The sequence below is a fragment of the Gallinula chloropus genome (genome assembly GCF_964237585.1).
Source record: "Gallinula chloropus genome assembly, chromosome: 4".
NCBI classification, from domain to species: domain Eukaryota; kingdom Metazoa; phylum Chordata; class Aves; order Gruiformes; family Rallidae; genus Gallinula; species Gallinula chloropus.
Window position 1 is genome coordinate 30,913,731 of NC_140088.1, and position 23,271 is coordinate 30,937,001.

At 39.8% G+C, this 23,271-nt stretch overlaps 1 protein-coding gene across 1 annotated transcript in view; it reads right to left on the bottom strand.

The window, feature by feature from the left end:
- The window catches only part of KIAA1549L (KIAA1549 like), a gene marked incomplete at both ends in the record, with an annotated part of 125,206 nt that overhangs the window by 39,840 nt on the left and 62,095 nt on the right, over positions 1 to 23,271 (bottom strand). The window contains 10 exons of the mRNA XM_084263630.1: positions 945 to 1,135; positions 6,742 to 6,905; positions 10,305 to 10,476; positions 11,923 to 12,074; positions 13,602 to 13,661; positions 16,655 to 16,817; positions 18,315 to 18,448; positions 19,439 to 19,658; positions 21,083 to 21,195; positions 22,552 to 23,166. Coding sequence (XP_084119756.1) covers positions 945 to 1,135; positions 6,742 to 6,905; positions 10,305 to 10,476; positions 11,923 to 12,074; positions 13,602 to 13,661; positions 16,655 to 16,817; positions 18,315 to 18,448; positions 19,439 to 19,658; positions 21,083 to 21,195; positions 22,552 to 23,166 — 1,984 coding nt within the window. The remainder of the gene's footprint in view (positions 1 to 944; positions 1,136 to 6,741; positions 6,906 to 10,304; positions 10,477 to 11,922; positions 12,075 to 13,601; positions 13,662 to 16,654; positions 16,818 to 18,314; positions 18,449 to 19,438; positions 19,659 to 21,082; positions 21,196 to 22,551; positions 23,167 to 23,271) is intronic.

The following is a 23,271-nucleotide window of genomic DNA, read 5'->3' on the forward strand; positions in this document are numbered from 1 at the left end:
TTCCATTACTCCAAAAGATCAAATACTATTATGCATTGACAAGTACAAGATGAGGTGACTCAACCAGGGAGATATGGTTTTCTTTAGAATCTCTCTGCACTAGTCAGATATTCTTCTTTGATGTTATCAAGTCACTTCAAAAGGCAGGGACTTTGTAATGCCAGTGAACTACACAACTGCTCTCCCTGTTCAGGCTCTTTACTTATTTCCATCTGTTCCCTTCAGTATCATTCTTCAGCAATAAAAAGTTGATGATCCTCCAGTCTAAATTAATTCAAGGAGAGCGAGTCAAGGGAAAACGGACTCGAAGCTTGCAAAACTGCTTCCCTTGCCTGAGATGACTGAGACAAGAAATAATTACCTCCAGCTATTCTGAGGACGACTCATGATAGAGATGAGCTAAAACTTCCTAGTAGGAAAGGCAGCAAAGAACAGATTGCTTGAGGATCATGGCATGACTCCTATGACTTCAGTTTTGGAATGGAAGGATACAGGATTTTTAAGAAGGACAGGCAGGGAGACCAGGAGGTGGCACTGTGTCAGTGACCAGCCGGGGTGCATAGCTCCATCTGGGGACGGATGAGGAACTGACCAAGAATTTGAGAGGCAGGATTAAAGAGAACACAGAGGTTCATTTGAGTTATCATCGGTTTTCATGCTCCAAATTCCACCTTTAGTTTGGGTTAATGCCTTGTAAAGCACCAGCATGCATATGAGAGTCACTTGCCGTTTACCTCCTCTGTGCATGCACAATCTGTGAAGACTTCACTTTATCTTGTGTTTTGCAGCAGTCTTACACATCCAGCACAGACCACTGTTATGCCAAGAACACACTGTGGAGGAACCATCTGCCACATGCAGAGCCTGGGTACCAAGACTTATAGGTTTCGCTTGAGCAACATGTACCTTATTCTGCCCCTCTGTGGAAAAATGCCAGCCCTTACCTTTTCCTTGTTTCGTTGGATTTGGCAGTTTTGATGGTGCTCCCATCCTGAGTAATTTCTCTCTCCTGGGAGGCAGGAGCATCTCTAACTGGAAGTGGAAGTACGACAGTTTCCTGAGTTACAGGTAAAACCTCATCTTCAGCTCCCTGCTGACCTAAGTGTTGCTTGGCATAGTCAAAGCCTTGTACTGGCTGCAAAAAAAAAAAAAGAAGCAGGAGTTAAAAAAAGCCAAACAAAAAGCAAAAGAAATTTCCACCATGCTTGTTAATATAAAATCTCTACTTCAATACAAAATTTTCCACTACCCCTTCTTTAATTATGCAAGCAGCAGATAAAAATATGTAGATTGCCATATGAATGCCCAACAAGAAAGCAATCTTCTGATGATATCTCCATTCCACATATTTTAAACATGATTTGTTAGTATAAAATTGATCTTGGCTAACCTTTCCTAACCTGCTGTAACACCACCAGAAATTCCTTTAACAGACAATGGAAGAATCAACATACGGAAAAAAAAAACCAATTAGGAGGAATGAGAAAAATAAACTCATACAGAAAATTAAAAACTTTCTCCATGAAAGATTTCATCTTTCCAAAGAGGGTGGGAGTAATATATTCCAAAACAAGCCAAAGTAAAAAAAGGCACACATAGAAGTTTCACGGGCAACCTTTTCCATAAAAGGATAGTTTCACTGATCTGAAACAGGTATTTCCCCTGGCTTGCCAGTTGTCTGCTGGGAAGGTTGTTATTGACTTCACTCGTTTCTCTTGGGAAGTGGCATTCGCAGAAGCCTTGCAGCAAGGCAGCAGAGGACTGCAGGCCCAGCATCCCCAGCCCCAAAGCCCAGCAGTGTTTCCCTGCTGCCTCTGCAAGGAACAAACAGAACTGACACTTGCCTTCTGGGTAAAGAAGCCACCAAAAGGAGGATTCTCTTAACAGAGAAATTGAAACATTTAAGCAAAAATGACCTATCCAAACTGCATTTTCAATTGGGGGAAAAAAACGGAGGAGGGTGGGGGGGGGGGAGAAATCAAATAAATTCCTCCACATCTAGAAAAAATGTCTCACAAAAAAAAAAAAAAAGAAGTTCTCACTACACTAAATTGCCTTAATTTACCAAAAACTGGAAGGAAGTACAAAGGCTACTGACTGAATACTAAAAAAAGCACCATCAAACTCGTGAACAATGGTGATTTTAACCCTCAAACATACTTTGGGAAACACATCAGAACTAGACAGTTAATACCTGAATGGTGTGTCTCAGGTTCCTGTCATGTTGCCATTTAATATATTAGTTCCAGAAGAAAATCAGCTGGTTAAAAATAATTGCTGATGGCACAGAAAAAGGATGCGCTATTGTTCTGCCCCAAAATAAGTCTGGGTTACAGCTATAAACAGAGGGAAATTTCATAGGCCTTCTCATTCTGAATTAAATGGGTCTGTCTTCTGTCTTTTAAAACAAAATATTCACAATCTCCTGTTTAACTGAGGCTGATGATTTCTAATGTGCTACCGTACTTCCATATTCCATTGATAAGCAGCTTCAGTACATTAAGAAGACACTAAGTGGACTAATGCTGGTTTGGTAGAGTAGACATCTCTGCACATTACCACAATGGAACTTTCAGAGAAATGCCAATTTACCATCATCCCACCATCACCCTATGGTGAATCATAATGATATCGTCCCTGCCTGCCCACCCCACTCCCCCTCCCCCCAAAAGTCAGGGTACCACAAAAGCAGCCACTAAATTAGCTATGAAGGAAGGGAATGAAGAAAGGAGAAGTAGAAGCTGTGTGAAGGACAACCAGGAAGAACTACCACATATCATCTTAGATAAACATTATTTGGTTAAAAATATTATTATCAACCTTATTATCAATAAATATTCTGAAAAAAAAAGGTAGCAAAAGAGAACAGCTGATCAAATTGGTTATTTCTCCCTCTATGCCTTTTGAATAGTAGAATTTGTTACTACTTAAATCATGCATCGTAATTTTAAAATCAATAAGTAAATAAGGGGGGTGGGGATACAGACAGACCAAAACAAACCCATCCAAACCAGAACAAGAAGAACATGAGGATTTTTAAAGAACTGTGCTAAGTCCCAGCTCAGATCTGCCAAAGGAAGAAAATGAAGGATTATTTTAATCTGAGTTCTACTTACCACCATGTCTAGCAATAAACTGCATTAAAGAAAGAGCTGTAAAAGCCATCCTCACCAGCGGACATATTGCGTTAAATAAAATTTGATCTTGGAACCCTGCTCTGCAAAACCCCACAGGAGCAGATGGCTTTACCACCCCTGAAGGGAACTGGCAAGACTAAATCACAATCAGGCACTGCTGAAGCACTGCAGGCATATATGTCCAATACAGCCACAACACTGAGAAACACTGAAGGACTGGGGGTTGAGTATTGCTTCTGAAATAATTAATGAATGATGAGACTGTTAATTTACACTGCCTGGCAAAGAGCAGACTGGAAATAGGGAGTTGTTTCTGGGACTCTTCCTCGTAATTATCAGGGAAAAGGCACTGACATTTAAAGAAAAAAAAAAGGAGGGAAAAAAAGCAAAAAGAGGATAATCAGCCCCTCCCCTCTACATATATACCCATGTGCACAGACAGCATCTCTAATTTTATTTTCTTTTCCATGCCCTCTATCAATCTGATAGTTGGTTGTTTTCTTATGGCCTGCAGTATTTGCTTCTTTGCAGGTCTTAGGCTGCAGATCTTATCTCTGTTTACCTGCAAGCTTATTTTTTTCATGCTCTAAAAGAAAAGCAAGGTGACAAATCAGATTACAGCCTTTTAAAAAAGCATGCTGCGAATCAGAAAGCAAGGGAGGTGATAAACTAGCATATATACAAAACCTCAAAGTATAAGCACTATCTGAAAATAAAAATGGCATTGAAAGAAAACAAATTCCAATCATTTTCACTGATTTCACTTTTAATTTTACCAATATAGTCAATTATAAAAAAAAAAAAAAAGTAGTAACAGTCCCTTTTCCCTGCAAGTCAGTCCAGATGTCCCTGGCTGCTAAGGCAATTCAGAACAGCAACACAATTCCTAAGAAACATACTAGAAGCTACATTACATATGACAGGTCATTTTTTAAACTTCGTTTATTTAACCTTCAGTTTGTGATGACAAAAAAAGTTATTCCTTAATTACCAGGCACAGGCAGCAATCCTGCTGTTCCGTTACATCACCTCCCCACCTACAGAAGGTTATTTAACACTCCAAGTTTCATTACCCCTCCATGCCGTGCTCATTCATCCTATCCTGCTGGCACAGGACTGGGCCTTGGGAGGACATGGCAGGCAGCTAGGCTCTGAGAGGACCTGCAGCCTCCCAGCAGCATCAGGGCTGCAGCTCCACTCTGCCACTCCCCTTAGTACTGGACTTTTGAAAGCCAAATGTGGAAAATGGCACCACTGTAAACAAAACCAGCTGAAATCCAACATTGTGGGTATCCCATAATATTCTATTTCCCTCTCTATACTGCTTCCTGGGCATTCAAAAGGTATCAGAAAAAATTGCTCCAGTGATTCAACAGCAAGTCTCAGACACACAGAAACAAAATATTAAAGCTGCATCTCAAAGTAAAAATCACTCTGCCGTGACTCCACTTCCAGAATGGATTCAGCATTAATCAAGCAGTCCTGGGCACTTTCCTAAGCCATGAAATTTAATACATCCATTTTAAATGTGATAGAGATACACACTCATCAGCTACTTGCATTTCCACACTGCATGAAATGCAGCAATTACAGTTCAAGTAATTACCACTACTCCTGATATCCCTAATGCTGGAATTAAAAATAAAACCGTTCTTTTCAAAATGACCTTATCTCATTATCTTCCAAAAATACGTTTCTTAGCCTTATTTTACATAAAGATGTTGAAAACAGGAATGACAAAAACAGCCTACTCCCACTCCTGCTGCAGAATTCATCTTCCACAGTCCATATAACAGCATATACCCCAGACTAGACCTGGCTGACCCTTTTTGATGTGGCCATGGTTGTGAAACTAAGCAGAAGTCAATTCAGCTTTCATTTTGAAATGCATCACTCTTCATATAATGAATTAAATTAAATTTTATGGAGTCTCAAAACACACAAAAAAAGGGGAAGTGTATCCTAGAAGTGGACCTACTGCACTACAGCTAGAATCGTCAGCAAGTCCACAGGAAGATCTCCTGAAACAAGTACAGCATGGATACCTGGAGCTCAGCACCATCTGCCTGGTTCTGCAGACCCAACTCATGTCTGCCCATGTTCACTGCTGATGTAACCTGACTGAATAGGTTTTAACCTGACCAGATATCTTACAAGCCTGATTAAACCTGATCTCTCAGGAAAAGTAAAAGTTAACATACCTGTTTGTTTTGGAATGGTAATTGTGGAATATTAAAATAATTGCAGACTTTCTGTGCAATGGTTTCAATCAGCAGTTCAGATTTTTTTTCTAAATAGCAACATCTTCAGTGGTAAAGCCTCCTATAATGATGGCCAGCTCAAAGCAACATACAAATTTAGTCTCGCTTTGTCCTTTAGTTGGGACTAAGATTGCATCTAAGAAGAATCAAGTGGTGCATAGTGTTTGTGACAGCCACTAATAAAGGATGATTTGCATTTCCGAGGTTTCAGTGGGACATTACACAGAATCACTGCAGTGGTATTAATTCGTGTTTGTGATATTGCTTGTTTCACTTTCGCAGATCTAGTCTTAACACTAGTTTGATTACACCAGATAAATAGATGAACATACTGAAACAAAATGGAAATGTCTCTTCCACATCATTTTTGATACAAATGTCTTTTTCAAACTGGCACCAGCTGCATCCATCTGCAACTACCCTAAGATGAGGAGAAAAGAGCTGTCATATGCATCATGCCTTCCTTCAACTCTCTCTCCAATCTACATTTTTCAGCAGAAGCAACAGAGCTGAAATCACAATAATCCTGCTGTTTGTAGCATTAAAAAACCAAAGAAGAAATTTATCATCTCCATCCCATGCCAAAGGAGAACAACAAAGCCAGCGACAAAGGGGTAAAGGAACAGCAGGACGTACACATAAGCTCTGTAGGCAAAAACTCCCAACTTTGGATGACCCTGTTTAAGAGTTGTTTAATAGCAGAACTGAAAAGGCAGACTTTTTTCACTACAGAGATAAATTGTTACTCTGTGATACTCTTCTGTTAGAAACAGATAAACTGGAAATGCATTTGATTTGGAAAAAAACATTTTGTAATTGATATGGGCTAGTAGCTTTAAGGAAAACCTAATTGTTTGAACTCAGCCAACAATATTCACAAATAAATTAGAAAGTTCAAAACATCTAAAGAGTGGGAGAAATTTTATTTTAGCCACTGCCACTTGCAGCAGTTGGGAGCAGCTTGGGACATGGGTTGGAGATGTGGAGACATGACCTAGGGGTCATCGCACATTTCCTCAACTTCACAAAAGGAAGCAACTGCCCTGAGTAAAGCCTGCTCAGTCCTAACAGCTCAGTGCCTTACATCACTGCTTGACAATTATTCTGTCACTACTAAACTATGTGACAAGGGACGAGCTGCAAAGGAAGTTGACAACCTCCGAGTAAAACAGAAAGGTAATTGCTGTAACCAGTGGTATCAAAGACAGAGAGGTGTGAACGTCCAACCTGTGAGTAACAACCATTTCAATTCCAAATGTCCTTCAGCCTCATCTAGCAGAAAAGCACAGTTAAAGCCTCAGAAACTAAATGGACACCTTTGGGTCTGGAGATAGGTCACTCACTTTAGCTCTCTGAGGCAGGTTCATCATGGTGTCTGGTTTGAAGTCATTCTTGTTCTTTCTGCACAGAACTGCTGTGATGATGATGATGATGACTGTAACCACAGCAATGGGAGCCAGCACCGCTGCGATGATCCACAGGTTGTTTGGGGGATTCTTCACCACAGCTACAGAAAATTGCAAACCAACATTGGTAAATTCTGCTGTGCAAACGCAAGATTTAAATTGCCACCACCACAGTCTTCGACTGTCTCCACAAAATAGTAAAATGATTTTTGGTAACCTAACTATACCCTTGATCTTTGTTGGGTTAAGAAAAATGAATCAGCAAAACTCTTCAATTCCCAAACCCCTTGGCTGTCGTCTTGCACTTAGTTATAGTCAGCTGCAACAGCAGCCACCAACTCTCAAGTCAAATTAGATGCCACAGAAGATACTACTCCAATGGATAATTTACAGAATAAACAACAAAAAAGGTGCAAGTAATAGATTCCTAATTATTTTCCACACATAAAACTAGTTTATGGTAAGGTATCACGCGTGTTGAAGAGTACACACATGGAGTCCACATCTGATATCAAAGACTTACTGGTTCAGCAAGAGCAAACTGGCAGAGCTTTTTCAAAAAATGAAGCTAAGCATGATAACAGTTACTGTTGGTATCATTCGGGCAATAAGAAAATGCTGATCTCATGCTCTACAAATACTTTATCATAGTTAAGGTAAAAATTAATCCATCGTTTCTGGAGGGGAAAGGACAAAGCTGGAAAGTGTTATTTCCAGATATATTAACAAAGGCACCAGGAAAAAGGTACATTCTTAGATATGCAATGGTACTAAAAGGTTTTCGTTTCCATTTTATTGGAATAAAATCTCTTAGTATGAACCTTCAACTTTTACATACATAAGAGACCTTCCTGTGACTTATCTCTGGTTCTCTCATTTCATTATCTGGTGTTCTCCCCAAAAGAAATCTCTTTATGATGCCAAATGTTGCTTTAGTGAAATATTTTGTGGCCTTTGCTATGCTACCTCCATTAGCGCTGATTGCTGGCGTGGACAAGCAACCATGAGAATACCAGCGTAAAGCAGCCTTTCCTGTTTCCTAGGGGGCTAGTGCTTTCAAATGTCATTGAGCTTATCAGCTGTCAGAGGCACTCAGCAACTTTCAGGATCAGACTTCAAATGCATGCCATCCTGTTCAGCAGTAGTTAGGAAAGCCAGCTGAAACTCTGCTTACAGCTTGAGCCAAGTCACTTTGTGGATCTACAAATTTTTGCAAGGGCCATGTTGACTGTTAGGTGATGTAGGAGTAGCGCCATTAGGTGCGTATCTTGCACACAACATGACAGTAGCCGAACACTTAAGGACTCTCCAAAAAGCCACGTTAAAGCCTAAGATTAAGCAGCCTCTCAAGGTTCAATTTTCAATGGCTTTGCACAATTCTAAATTACTGACTTTGACCATGTAGCCTGAGAATGAAAGTGCCATGGGGAAGGAAAGCGAATCTGAATTTTATCAGGTAATAGTAAGTTCAATTACGGACTGCTGCTGCGGGGGTAACAAACAACTATTGTGAAATTATAATTATTCCTCCTAGGGAATGCAGGGGAAATGATAACCTTATGGCTAACAGGACAGACATTTAGGAATCATGGTCTACATCTATTTCAGTTACCAGCCTCCAACATGACCTTGAGTAAGTCAATACGCAGTTCATCCAGCTCAATGAGACTTTAGTGGAATTTGAAGCAAGCTTTTCATTTTGCTATAACTCAGTCCCTCGCTTATAAAACAGGAACATTCATATTTTTTGTTATTATTCATCTGTCTTGTCTAACCAGACTATAAGCTCCTGAGGGTGAAGTCTTTTCTTACTGTATTTTGGTACAGAACTTTTCAGTCTGCTGTAGCAGAAATCATAATGAGTGAAAGTGCACACAAAGTATTTTCTTTGGGAATACAAAAGGCAGACTACAGATATCGTTGCCAAAATTAAAAGATTTTTATTTTTTCTATAATAAGGTATAAAAATAGTTCTATTGCCTACATTTCAGCTATTCTAGCTTCAGAATCTCAGTTATTCAGGGTCATAACTTCAATATCTATATATTACCTTCTTACAATATTCTGTGCATACTTAACTTGTATGGAAAAAATCTAGAGATGCATGAGGCTGCATTGTCAGACCATGGAAATACAAAGTTAAATCCTGAGCAGCAGACATCCAAACTAAGACCAAGGTACCCAAATAAATAACAAATCTGCTCAAAGAGCTAGGGAATTGCTATGTATCATCTATAGCTGCTTTCGTAAAAATTACATTAAAGAAATATTCTCATGGAAAATAAATTATTTCAGAATTTAAATTCTAGGCTTTATAGCAGCAGGATGGAAATTCCCAAAAAGGCAATGCCTGGGTTCCATCCAATTAAAGTCAGTAACAGATCATTATCAAATCAAGGATCAGGTATGGTATACATTGCAGTCTCTGGAAATTATATCATACTTTAGTCTTCTAAATTCAATGATGTTTACGGATGATGTGTCAATTACTTATTGCAGCAGTTTCTTCTTTTCCTGTCACAATTAGATGTAATTATTTCAATATCACTGCTCCTTCAAGCAGAAATAATGCCATCAGGGAGTCCAATTTTATATGCTGTTTAGCCAATAAAGAGATCCAGTACAGAAGTCCACTACATAATTTTAATTTTCTCTGGATAAACTCCTTTGCAAGGTGTAGACACTCAGTTAGCTAAAGGCATGGATTCATATGTTAAGATGTTATTGTACAAACCCTCCTTCAGGCTCCACTGCAGGTTTATGACTGTCTGAATATACAGAATTTTTACTTTTTTTTTTTTTTTAAAATACCTGTGTCAGCAATCAGGTTAATAATACAAGTCTTGAGAGAAATTCAAAACCACTTCACTTTTCAAGAATGGTTTACTTTTTAGCTGCATTGTTCTGAAAGATGTTAGTTTATCTTGGTTCTGAAAATGACCCATACACATAAGTAGTTCCGTGCATCTTCGCTTTTCCAACTTGTATCTAAGCAATATCTTTAACAATCAGTGGTGCACTTTATTAGTCTCTTGGAGAAAGAGATTATTTTTTAAAATATCCATTTGAGATAGAAATAATCTACATTATTCTGAACAAGTAAAAAAATAAGTAACACTTCAACAGCCCCCATATTCAGTTTCTTTTTACTTTGGGTCAAGTTACTGGAACAGCAATTTAATCCCAGTTGTCATCAGTTTGTGGTGTCATGGTTTAGTTAGCATCAGAATTAATTCTGACTTTACAGTTCCATACAGTTGTTCAGTACATAGAACTGCATATGTGTAAAATAAGATGTACAGTAGAGTTTACATTAATTGTTTAAATAACAGTCAGTATATAGCTTTGATTTACTATGACAAAAGAAAGATGCAGCTGAAACTTCTCTGTATGATCAGCGGAGGCTTCCCACAACTACACTAGAGCCTTCACAAAGAACAAAGCCACCAACATCAACAAAAAATAAAGACTATAACCAGAATTTTAGAAAAAACTCTTACGGTCAGCTTGAACTTGAATAACATAACCTAGTGTCAAGGCCATCCTCTGGGAGTCAACAGTACTTAAAATTTTGGCAGCTGCTGTGCCCAGCAAAGGTTTCCCGTTGTATAAAGTGTAGTATGTCAGTTCAGCCGGCTCCTTGGGTCCTGGAATACGTTGGATTTTTACCATCTTTCAGGGTGGGGAAAAACAAATGAGAGAAAAAATAAACTGTGTTTGTATCATACCATTGGAACACCTGCCAGAAGCTACTTGAACGCACTGCACAGAGGGAACAATTTCAAGACCCCATATAAGCATGAACTCCATGAAAATATTCTCACAGGGTATGGGTTCTTCAGTCTAAGCTATTAAGATTAGTGAGGACTGACTGACAGCTTAAACTGTTTTAAATGTAATAAAGTAAAACCCCACACTAGGAAAAGCATGCAACAAAAAGGAGGGAAGGATCAAATGTTTGGACATTACAGTACTCAGTAAAGAGGGAATTCTCACAATCTGTCCTAATATTGAAAATTATACTTTACTGGCGTATTGCAGTTGAAAATTTCCCCTCACATTTTACTTCCATAGTCATCATCTTTGGCCCAAGACTGACAATAAAGAGAACCACTTCTCCCATTTAATTCTACAAAACACCATCAGAATTTTTACATTGCACCTCCACCTGTTCTGAAAGTAGAGGAAGTATCAAGCACCTCAATAATGAGAGGAAAAAGGAGTTTTGTGATTCTCCTCCATTATGTTACGGCCTAAAATACCTCATGTTTTTGTGGAAAACTTTAAAAGGTTCACACTTTAGGCAAGTAAAAACATATTCCTTCTTTTAAATTCTTTCAGTGGAAAAGCACACAGAAATGTGGGCAAACGAGAAAAGCAGCAATTTGGTTTAATATTGCACAACAAACAATTCTTGAAAAACATCATGTAATTAAAATAAAAAAAGCAATAACTTGTCACACAATCTTTGAAGATAGATTCTCTTTGAATCCCCCACAACTGGCATTGGGTAGCTAAATTAGTGAGAACACAAAACAAGATCATTTCAAAGTAATGAATGGGAAACTTTGCTAAATAAGAGAAAGATGATTAATAAATAACTCAGGACTGAAGTCTCTATTTCATTATGTGATCTGTGGCCACACGATTTGATGACTAACCCTGTATAAAGACTGCTTCGTGCAGGGTTTTTTTTTTTCCTCCAACAGAAAGAAAAAAGTAGTTCTAACTTTACTGAGTTACTTAAGAAAGGAAGACCTAGGGAACTTTTTTGTAATTTAAGAACAAAAACCTGGGACTCTTCATTATGCTGGATTTACACTAAAATATGTACTTTGTACTGATCCTCATAGCAACCAAAGAGAAAATGTTTATTAACACTGATGAATTGACAATGTCTGGAAGACGAGAGGCATGCAAGCATGGCTGACTTCAGAACAAGAAGCTTATTAGTAATGCCATACACATACACTTCACTGCTTTGGTATTCATGAAAAAGAGACAAGAAATCTCAACCCACATAAACAATTTTTTCACACAAATTGAGGCAGTACACATGTAAACAAAGCGATTTTTTTCCAACACATATCTAGGTGCAACCGATGCCACATTGACCACCTGCACAGTGTAGCTGCCCACAGTAGTGGCACGTCTGAATCGTCTTCCTTGCTGATGGGACATCATAAACAGCGGGGCCAAACGCTGCTCCATTAACCTTGCAAAGCTCTGATTGTTCAGCCCCAGTAACGCAATATCAACCCCTTGAATAACTGTGGGAATGGAGAAGATCACATATCAGCACATCTTACATGGACTAAGATTAAGTAACACGTGGTCTGCAGGACAGTTTGGGACAGGGATGTACTAGCTAGCCTAAAAGAAAAATAGCTGGTCACTGGTAAATCCCTTCAGTAATTCCCAATAGGGATATAATGTGCTTCTGTTTCAGCCCCTGCACTGTTCTTCTCAGATAATGTCAGTGGTCTATGAGGAAAAAAAATCCTCCATAACCATTATTAGGCTTTACATTTACCAAATGGCTCCAAGAAGCACCTCCTCGATGAGCTTCAGTGTAAAAAGTCAGTGAAAACCTATTCGAGAGCTGCCAGCTTTTATGCTTCTCACCAGATGCTCCTCTGAACTAAAAACAGTTTTTCATCCAGCAGTTTTGAAGCCTGACATTAGAATTTTGTACAATTCAGTCTGAAACAAAGCACTCTATATTTGAGAGCACTGAAAACTGAATAAACATTCGCCACCCCCAAAAAAAGAGAGAATGTAAAATTAAGACTTTGAATTTACATAAAGCTCAAATAAGTTATATTTATATAAATAATTTATATCAATGTGAGAATTTTCACCTTTTCTTTAAAATAATATTTTTGGGACCAACATGATTATTTTTTTTTAACAGCATTTCCATTGTAATATCAATAATACTCCATTGCACAAAGGCAAGAAATGGAGTGTCAGGTTCATAGTGTCCAGATGGGGAGGACCCATTCCCTTCAAATGATCATAATCTCTATATAATTTATGTCTTGGATACCAAATCACATGGCTTTTAGAAGCCAAATATGGAATTTAATCCATTTCACGTCAGGTTCCTTTTCTTTTGGTCTCCTGAACATTAAACAATTCCAGGTACAGACACACTGATTATGAAGGCTTTGGTATCTACTCATTCAAAGATGCCTGGGGAAAAGGGTCTCTTTTGCCCAGTTATCACTTCTAAAGTCAAAATTATTGCAAATGAGCATGTGAAAGCAGTGAAATGACCGTGATAAAACAAGTATTTTGAATGCTAACAGCATTCTCTTCATTGTCTTTTCCATCAATAGAAAGTTACGTGCTCAGGTATTCGGGTGGAAAATTCCTAGATGCAGAGTCAACAAATCATAACAAACTTCCTCAGTTTAATAGATCACCTTTCTTCCTGGTTTATAAGGGCCTCTTGATTTCAGATTTAAATCAAATTCCCAGGGTAGAGAGGAAAAAAAAAAGTCTATTTGTGTTTTAAAACTCTGACAAGATAATATTGGCTTAAGCACTTCTGAGAGTAAAGTGGCATAAACTCTGAGGTGAATGTTGGATGCAGGAGGCATCTCTGTTCAAGATGACAAATCACAGTTATGCCCTAGAGTTATTTTAAATACATTTTCCCAGTTGAATACCAGGCAAGGGTTCAGTGGGCAGCCACTTTCTTCTGTGTAAAATTACTGCACCAATGTCGTTATACAACCAAGCACTAAAAATTGTTATCTGAAGTACACAGAGGAGAGGAGATTAAAAAGTACCTGTTATCACCCAGTAGTCTCTAGTTGACTCTGAGACATCAAGGTTTGGATACTCCAAAGCTTTAAAATAAAAGTTGAGATTATGTCATACTATTCCAACACCTTATACTTCACATGTCCCAAAACTATTTGGTTAACCAGACGCTGATGAATAAAATTGAACTGCTACCCAGGAAGAGACCTAAAGACAATTTCTAGGATTACAATTTCTCTTCTGTCTGAAAAAGGACATCAGTTGTAACCAGCACAAGTGCTGCTGTACAGAGAAGAACATCTACCTTCTGTTGCTAAAATACTGGTTGGCACACTGTCTGGGGCAAACCCATTACTAAAAATGAAATGTATTATGCATGTGTGTTATATATATTGCTACTGCTTCCCCTGTGTGAGTAATGCCCTGGGGAAAACAAGGAGACATTCTATGATGATTCTGTGATTTAATCCTTACTCAACCCAGGCCACCATTTTAACCTAAAGTAATAATAAAATAAGTCAGGATCACATTCCACCGGTCACAGGGTACAGTTCCACATGAATTACAAATGAGACTAACAAAACTGTGAACACACCTTGGAGCGTGGTACTCTCACTCTGCACCACTTAAGATATTACTACCGTATGTGTTTACATCTGTGAGAAACTGATGTTTGCCATTTTGATACATTTTGTTAGCTTTGCCATCTCAAAAGTGCATTTAGGCTGTAAAGTTCAATATGCTATTCGTTCACTACACAGCTCAACGTTTTTCCAATAGATTTATGCAACATGAAAAGCATTAATACTTAATTCAGAAAATATCCATGCTTTGCACGTTGAAGCACTGCTATTGAGTTACCTTGATTTTTAAACTGCAAAGCGGCTTGAAATAGTAAACATTGAGAAGACTGTGATTACACACAGTAACTGCTTTTGAGGAGGCATTTCATGGAGTGTCCCGAGCTGTGCATTTCCATGACAAACTGTGAAGGCTCCAGAGGAGCTGCTGGAGTCTACTGGGAAATAACAGACTCTGAAAACAGCCGCAATATTTGTTTGATAAACTGAAACAACTGCACTGCCACATGAATGAGCATCAAACACTTTTCAAAGGTAAACATTTTCAGACACGCTACCAGTCTGAAGTCATAAATGCTACACACACATTAAGTTCACGAGTTTGCTGAATACCCACTGTGCTGGGAATAAAACCAAGAACTCCAAAGTGGAGCGTAAGCCATTACTTGTTAAAGGAGCACTAGGGTAAAGACTCAGTTCATCATGTACAGGGATCAGCAGATTCCACATAGCACAATGTATCACATGAGACTCATTGTGTGACAAACGTCTTTCACTGTTCCTACCAAGAATATGCCTGTATTGTCTTTGTGAAAAGGCCATAATCCTTTTCCTATTCAACAGGCATATTTTGGAAGACAAAAACTTGAACCAAATGCAGCTGCCATCAAAACTCTGGGCTTTGTCTTTGTGTTCCTGGATGCCCCCTGAAGACAAGACCTGCACACAGGGCACTCTTCTGACAGGCTCACTCGCCAGTGATGAAAAGGAGCAAGATTGGCTGGTGACATTCAGTCTACATCCATTACTACGTGCCAGTGCAAACTGTTGGTCAACAACCTCCCTCCACCTTCCCTTGCTTGCAGAAAGACCTCATGAAAACACAAGCCTACCCCAAGATGGGTCTCTTACCCTATGATGGAAAGTCCGATTCAGAAGTGCAGCAGTGCAGTGCACAAACTCACCATCAGGCAGCTTCACCAGCAGTGGTATGGTTGAAAATATCTGATTTGGATAGATAATCCCTCAAGAAGAACATAAGTTCCTTCTTTTTCAACTAGCCAGAGTAAGCTGTGATTCCTGACCAACTCACACCAGGGAGCAACCACTTAGCCCACAGACAGCAGAGTGCTCCTTGTGCAAGGAGCTGATGAAGGCTGGCACAAGGTGATGAGTATGCTGTTGGGCTCTGTAAATAAGACAGACTGACCAAATGTGTGACTTGGGCTCTCCCAGGTGCCTGCCTTCCAGCAGCCTTGGTACTGCTTTTTCTCAGAATCAGAAAATAAACAAGAACCGTAGTAATTTCACGTAAAGCTACAAACCCAGAGTCCTGGCCATAAAGACATATTTGACTCTACCCTTGTGCATCCAATTATTTCAATACTTGTTAAAGGAAAAATTACAAAACTACTCCATGGGGGGTATAGCCTTATCAGTGAGTTTGATAGCTATCAGCAGCTTACCCAGATCTTCCCTGGTATTTGAGCACAGTATTTCAAATTCAGCAAGTATCTCACAAAGATTTGGACACAGTAAAGGGATAACATGGCTCTACAGCAAGCTTAATTTTATGTACCAATTTTAAAAAGCAGATTAACTAGAAATCCCCATAATCAAATGTCTTGTCACTTATTAATTTTAGATAAATAGGCACATAGTCAGAGAGCATATATGTCACACAGTCTGCCCAAACACAAACTTTCCATTCTTTGTACCTCTGAGGATGAAGTTCAGGAAATATACCAACCACTTTTTAAACAGAGAAGCACAGACAGAACTCACCCACTCCCCAAAAACACATTCAAAACAAGTTACCCAGCCCTGCGACTGGAACAAGCACTGGGGGCTGAGTGTTCCACAGAAGCAGCAAAGGGCTGTGCTGAAAATGAACTTCATGGGCTGCATTGACTTTTCCTGAAATGGAAAACTGGGGAAATTCTGTGGTTTGCTTTATCTAAAACTATAATTTCAATTTGCTTGGAACATGGCACATGCTTGCTTTTTTTTTTTTTAATTATTAATTTAAAATAAGTGTTGTTCTTTATTATCTGCCAGTGTTTCAAGCAGCTGAAGTAAACAATGAACTCAGAAACTACCCCATAGCTATCTCCCCCTGTTTTTTTTTTAAACAAGGAAACAAAAAATAAAGTTTAAAAAGCAGACAGCAAAACCATCTACAATCTGAGAACTTGACAACAAAGCTCATGGTGCTCACAAAGCCAAAGCCTGACGCTGGCTAATCCTAAGGAGAGGTGTGTTGGGAAGCACATACTTACATTCTGCAATGGTGAGAGGCGGGTAGGTGAGATAGAAACCCACCAGTTCAGCTGACAGCTGATTAAGAAGGTTGCTGGAAATAGTGCCATTCAGAGTTGTGCTTTGATTGTTCACTACATAAAACAGAGTGACAGCTTGGGAGACATTGGAGGTGTTCAAAATCTAAAACAGAGGTAAAGAAATAATGTGTAACTGTGTTTCAACTCAGCTGGAAAAAATAGGGGGGGGAACCCACAACCAAAACACACAAAACCAGTGCAAACAAACTGGGAAGAAGTTAGTTTGAACAACAGATTAGATAGAGCGTGCTCAACATGACTGGGTAAAACATTTTGTGATACTTCAGTTCCTACTTTAGCACATGCAGAGTAACTGGCGGGCAGAAGCAGGCAGAAGAGGTGCAAACAGGACTGAAAATATTGTTCTCTGTTTTTACCAGGAAATGTAAAATGAGGGAGAGGATGCTTATTAGAAAGAGCGTTCACGATTTGACGCAGAGGAACGAGGCCTGTACGTCCTGCTGCCTTCCTTGTGCAGTTATCCAAACCTACACCTTTTCCATGTGAAATAAAGGTATATCATGAGTTTAAGAAGCATCTGGATGATGCACTCAGTCACATGCTCTGATTTGGTTGGTCCTCAGCAGAGCCAGGAGTTGGACTCAATGATCACTATGGGTGCCTTCCAACTCATGATATTCTATGATTCTGTGTCTCTCCTTTTTCTAGCATCATACGATTAACTGTCTCTCCTCCCAATTTCAGCTTTATGTCAGTCTTTTCCTCAGCCCAGATCTGATGAATGCATTTAAAGATCAATTCCGTTTAGTGAGAACTGGATAAGACACCGGTTTTACGCAGGAAGCAGAGAGGCAAAGGCAAGGCAGGTGTGGAAAAACATGTTTTCTAAGGAAACTCATGCCCTAGGACAACAGGGATTTATTTTTTTTTTTGGCTACTGATACTGTAGGTAGGGCTGACAGCATTTATCATTCATTAATGTTCTTAAATACTGATCAAAGTGATAAAAATCCATAAAACATGGTATATAATAAAAGCAACAGAAGAGCTCTAGGTCAGATCAAAGGTCTTACACCTTACAAACGGCCAGGAGCAGACGGTTAATTTATTTATTCCTGAAGTATGGCACAGAGCATAAAAGGTGATGGCCCACTAAACATATAAAATACTGCAAAAATCCAGTCCTTAATAGTGAATTTGGATCAGCGAGTGCAGAATTGGAATACACAACCAAAAGGAAAGACACATATTCCAGTAACTTATATGTTATAAACAGCTACGCTTGACACTATCTTTATACCTAAGTAGCCTCACTAAGAGCAACTAATGTGCTAGAATAACATATTCTGTAAAAATATATCAAAATATTAATCCAAATTTTTATTTCAATTCCACTTCAGTGATTTAACTTCAAACAGTAAAATTCAAATTAATGGAAATAACAGCAACAGTCTTCCACAAATGACACATTTCTAAATTTTGCTGTAATAAAACAAAACAAACTTATTTCAGAAGAAAGCATAAACTTACTTCCATAGTGGTTAATCACAGACACCGTGTTGAAATAGCAAGCTTCACATAGGAAACAGAAACCCAGAGAGTTTGGCAATAGGTGCTGGCAAAGCATGCAAGGTCATACCTGAACTGTTAAGTTGTTGCTGGTGTTTAAGACCTTTCTTTCAGCATCCTGAAATGCTCTCTGTAGCCGTTGCTCCATGGTCTGAACAAATTTGCATGACTGGATATTGTCTGTTTGACCCACAAACTGTAGCTCTGGAAGAGGAACAACGTATTTGTATGTGGCTAAAATATTCTTGTTTGCATAACTCCTGTAACACCTGACAGCAAAATGATCAATTTACAAATTAAACAAGTAAAAATAATGCCATGTAAGACCAGTTTACATCACTGAAGCACTGCACTAGACCAGCCTTAATTAAGACAAAAGAGAAGAATTAAACTGCATTATTAGAGCTGATAATCTCCACAAACAAGCAGAGATTGTGTCTCCAGTGATTTATAAGATGGTAAGACCAGTTCACTGTACAAATGCTCAGAGCCAGGCAGTAAAAAAAATTATTCTAAGATGCAAGGCATACTTGAAGGTCATTTGCTCTTGCAAGACATAATTAATCATAATATTGATTCTCATTCTCTTCATGCTAGGAAAAAATATACCTAACTGGCTAACTGCAGTAAGTAAGCATATTTAAATATATAAGTACACACATAAGAAGTCTTTTTACCATTAAATTCATTGTTTTACAGCACACTGCCCTCTAATATATTCTACCTTTTTGCTACACTGCAGAAAAGGTAGACTATATCACACACAGTGTCACACACAGTGGCCATGGGTCTGATGGCAGGGAACCCACATCAAATCCAATGGGTCCAGGCAGAACAATACATACACATATTGCAGAGTTGTGTTTCTCATCTGATCATCCTCAAAAGAAACCCACAGGTTACTGCTCAACCCATCAAAGTCAATTTTAATCAAATGCCAAGTCTCCATCAAGCATATTGGCACAATCCATCCCTGATGCAACGCCGCTTCATTTCACAGCAGTGCCACAGAGGTGACAGCGGAACACCTCGGCTGTCCTGCTTGTACCCAGAACTTCAACATGTGAAACCAAAGCAGAGCTCATCCTGCTGCTGCACAGGATAGCTGAGGCAGGACAGCAAAGGGGAGGAGGACCATCATCCCTGGGCACTGAACCAGTAACACTGGGTGCAGATGTGCTGAAGCTCACTCACCTGTTTTCAGCTGGAAGTGGTATGCGGGAAGGGGCTGCCACGGCAGGGCCAGGGCAGCCACAGACTGGAGGTGTGGTACATGCTGCTTTATGTCTGCTGTGGCGTTGCTAATGCCATATGCAAGGACCCTTTCAATTACAGCAGCTGGCATAAAGACCAGTCTGCCCCGCGTAACATAGTAACCGACTGTTACATTATTTGATTGCTCCAGGATTTCAACCTAAAACACACAAGAAAACTTTTTTTAATTATTGTTTTGTTTGCAGTACAAATACTATTTGACGGAACTTCTCACCCTGAATGTAGTTGCCTTGAAGGGTTTTAATCCTGTAGTTCCCTATAAGCCCTACAGAATCAGTCAGTGTCACATCAGACACAGCATTAGTGGAACTACTCAGGAAGCTTTAGGCCAAATCCATGCAAGATGTGCTCCATACTGAAGCAGTACAGTATTGCTACCAGAACACATTTACCTCTAAGTTAGACTGGGGCTTCATACGTGGATATGTACTTGGGCATTTTACTTATGAATATAAAAATAAAGAGAACCCAGAGACCATCATTGGGGGTTGGACCCAATGATCTCTTGAGGTCCCTTCCAAACCCTACGATTCTGTAATTCATCTCCTACTTCATACCTGAAGTCCACTGACTTTGTGCATGCCTGTTATTGAAAGTTTGGACACAGCTTTTTGAAAGACTATAAAGTTTCCAAAAAGTCCTCCACATATGTTTAGCTGGTTACCTCCATTAGGGAAAGGCAGCTTCTCTCAGGTTTACAAGAAAGTGGGCAAAAGAACCCTGACAGTTTTCATTACTGCTGCTGAGATTCTGGAACATACAATTCCCAAACCAAGTAACATCATCCAAACTTACACCAATAGAGCACAGGAACAGAAGTGCAGCTTTTATGTTGAGCAATCACGCTTAACATAAAAGCTCTATATGTTGAGCAAAATTACTTTTTTCCTTCCCAATGGCTTGGTGACTATAACTCATAACAGCCTAGGACTCAACATAAAGCCCTGCCTAAGTGCACGGGGGCCTGTGTTGCAGAGAAGAGTGCCCCAGCAACCCACCTAAGCTTGCTCTTACACTCAACAATGCGGAGGATTGTGCAGTTTAGCTGCAAAGTGATGAACACGTCTCCCTCATTTATTTTCAATAAAGCGTGCTTTCTACCTGCCTGGGATTTTCATCCCTGTGTAATTGCACTTGTCAGCTACTGGGTATTCAAACCAGGGAGCAGACTGACAGCAGTGACACCCCATTTACCAGCCCTGCTTTTGCAATTGATCCAGGCTGAGCACAGCACCACTTAACTAACCATGAATTGGAGTCATTCCTGAGCTGCTGGGGGAGGAGGAAACTGCTGTCAATAGTTGTTTCTCAGAACACATTAAAAAAAGTTGCATTTCTCCCTTCTATTTCATCAAACAAAACAGCAAATACTTTGGAGTGGTCCTTACATTTTTAGAGCCCGAAGTGTGTGCCACCTATATCTGCTTTCCATGGAAAAGCTTGGTGCCCCCCTCCAAGAAGCTTCCTGCATCCAGAGACTCCCTTGGAGCTGCAGCCAGTTGGGATTCTCTTGGTGGGAGAGCTGTTTTGGCAAGATCATGCAGGTAAGCCAAGCACGCTTACCTGAGCACTGACATTTTGGTTGAAAGCTCGTCTCAGCACTTGGCTTAGTCCTTTTCTCACATTCTCCTTGAAGGCATTGCTGATCAGCATCCTCCTTGTGTTCAGAAACAGAACTGTGGAACAACAAGAGCCACATGTTGACATTACCATGCTACTGTTTGCTTTCTTAAATTGCTTTAGATTGTGCTAGTGGGGTGGAGATCAAAGCAGCTAGCATCTGCAGCAGCTCCAATGGGAGCAAGAGCTGCAGGCCTCAGCTCCATCCCCAGCTCCCCATTTATCCCATAGCAATGGATTATTGTTTCCAGAAAGAGGTCTAACAAATGCAATTTCTTTAACAACAAGAACTCAGTCTTGGCCACACTGCCATTCTCAGTGAGGTATGATACTGCTTGATTGCCAGCAGATAGACTGGTGCAGCCTTCCCAAGGGATTGAGCTGGTGCCGCACAGGCAGGCCTATGTGTGTTTCATAACTTCACAGACAGAGTTAAATAAACAAAGAAACATGTTCTCCCACTGCTAGAATTATTTTCCACTTTCTTTACTGATATTATAGTTACCTTTTTCTTTTTCCCTTATAATTTGTGGAAATAACTTTATATCTGCACTTAAGTACTTTCAATCACACACTGTATACAAGCAACTTCTACCTTTAGAATTAGTTGTTGTACTCATCTTACTACTGATGTAGCTGTTTAGCAGCTACTGAATACACACTAGGTCCAAAAGCCACTTGGTTTACTGTTCCCAGTATCATTCAGTTCTATACAAGGTCATAAACCCTTTATGTAGCTGTTATTCTTTGCTGAGGTCTCCAAGATACACACATCTTGCAGTGCCGTGCTACCTTAAGGGCTCCTTATGAAGCCTGGGCAAGACCTGTCCCAGACCCCTCTTGCCCAGAGTCCCTGCTGCTAAGGAAAGCTGTCTGTGACAAAAAAAGGCTAAAGCCATAGTGGTACTGTTCGCATAGAAACCTCAAAATCCTCCTATTTTGAAGTGTTCAACTCTAAATACTAAACATCATTTTCAAATGAAACTTTAATAATAAAATTAGGTTTTCATATAAAACCAGAATTAGGTATTCATATGTAAACAAGGACAAAGACAGGTTACTGTGCTGTTGTCTTCAGAAATACGGACTCCTTGCTGCAAGCCTCACATCATTCTGGGCTGGCACTTCACATCAGTAGTTCTGCTAGATCCCTGCAGTGATCCACTGAGAGTGCCAGATCTCACTACTTGCACACGTTCATTTTAAAATCCAAGCTACCAATAAAGCAAATTCCATCCCCACACTATCAGCCCTGCTTTTATCTGCATGGTTTGTTAGTGCAGCAGCCTTGTCCCCAGAATAATCACTAATGTGTCCATGTTCTTTGACACTAGAGTGTATTGCCCACTCATCACCAGCTTCCCTTCACAGACAAGTGAGGTCCTTTATGCAAATTCAGTGGTCCCACATACCTGTTTTAACCATAAGGTTCTTGGAGAGCCGGCAATCCAGGGGAGGAGCTGCCGTCATGTTAGCAAAAGCCGCTGCTGCTGTGGTTTCAGGAGGAGCAGAAGTGCTTTCCACTGGAGTAGGGGGGAGCCTAGTTGTTTTCGCTGATGCTGTAATAGATGTCAAAGCTGCTGTAATTGTCAGTGGATATGGGGTTGATGTTTTGGTGATTTCTGAGCTTGGGAACTTCTGAGTGTCAGCTACAGTTGTTTCTATCTGGCTTGGTGTATGTGCTGTGGGTGCAAGTGTGGAAGCCGTGACTAGGCTGCTTTTAGGGGTTACGAGCGTAGCTGTCATGTCCACGGGTGATACAGTTGTGTTTCTTGCTGCAAAAGGAAAATCTGTATGTGTTCCTACAGAGCTTAGGTCTGATGCAAAGTTTGTGGCAGTGTTATTTTTTGTTAGTGTCAGTATCGGTGTGTTTAAAGCCATCACAGATGGCAAAGGTGTGTTTTCAGTGCCTAGAGAAAAGAAGGAAGAAGCTGGCACTGGTGAAGCTGCAGATGATTTTCTTGTTAGTGGTTTTGCTTCTGAAGTTCCTACTGTAGGTATTACACCAGAAGATGCTCCAGATAACACTGTAATGACAGAATGGGTAAAGTTGGTTGTTGACAAAAAAGGAGAAAATCAGTGGTGTTGGTGATGCATGGACAGAAGTTATGATGACTGACTGCAGAGTGCTG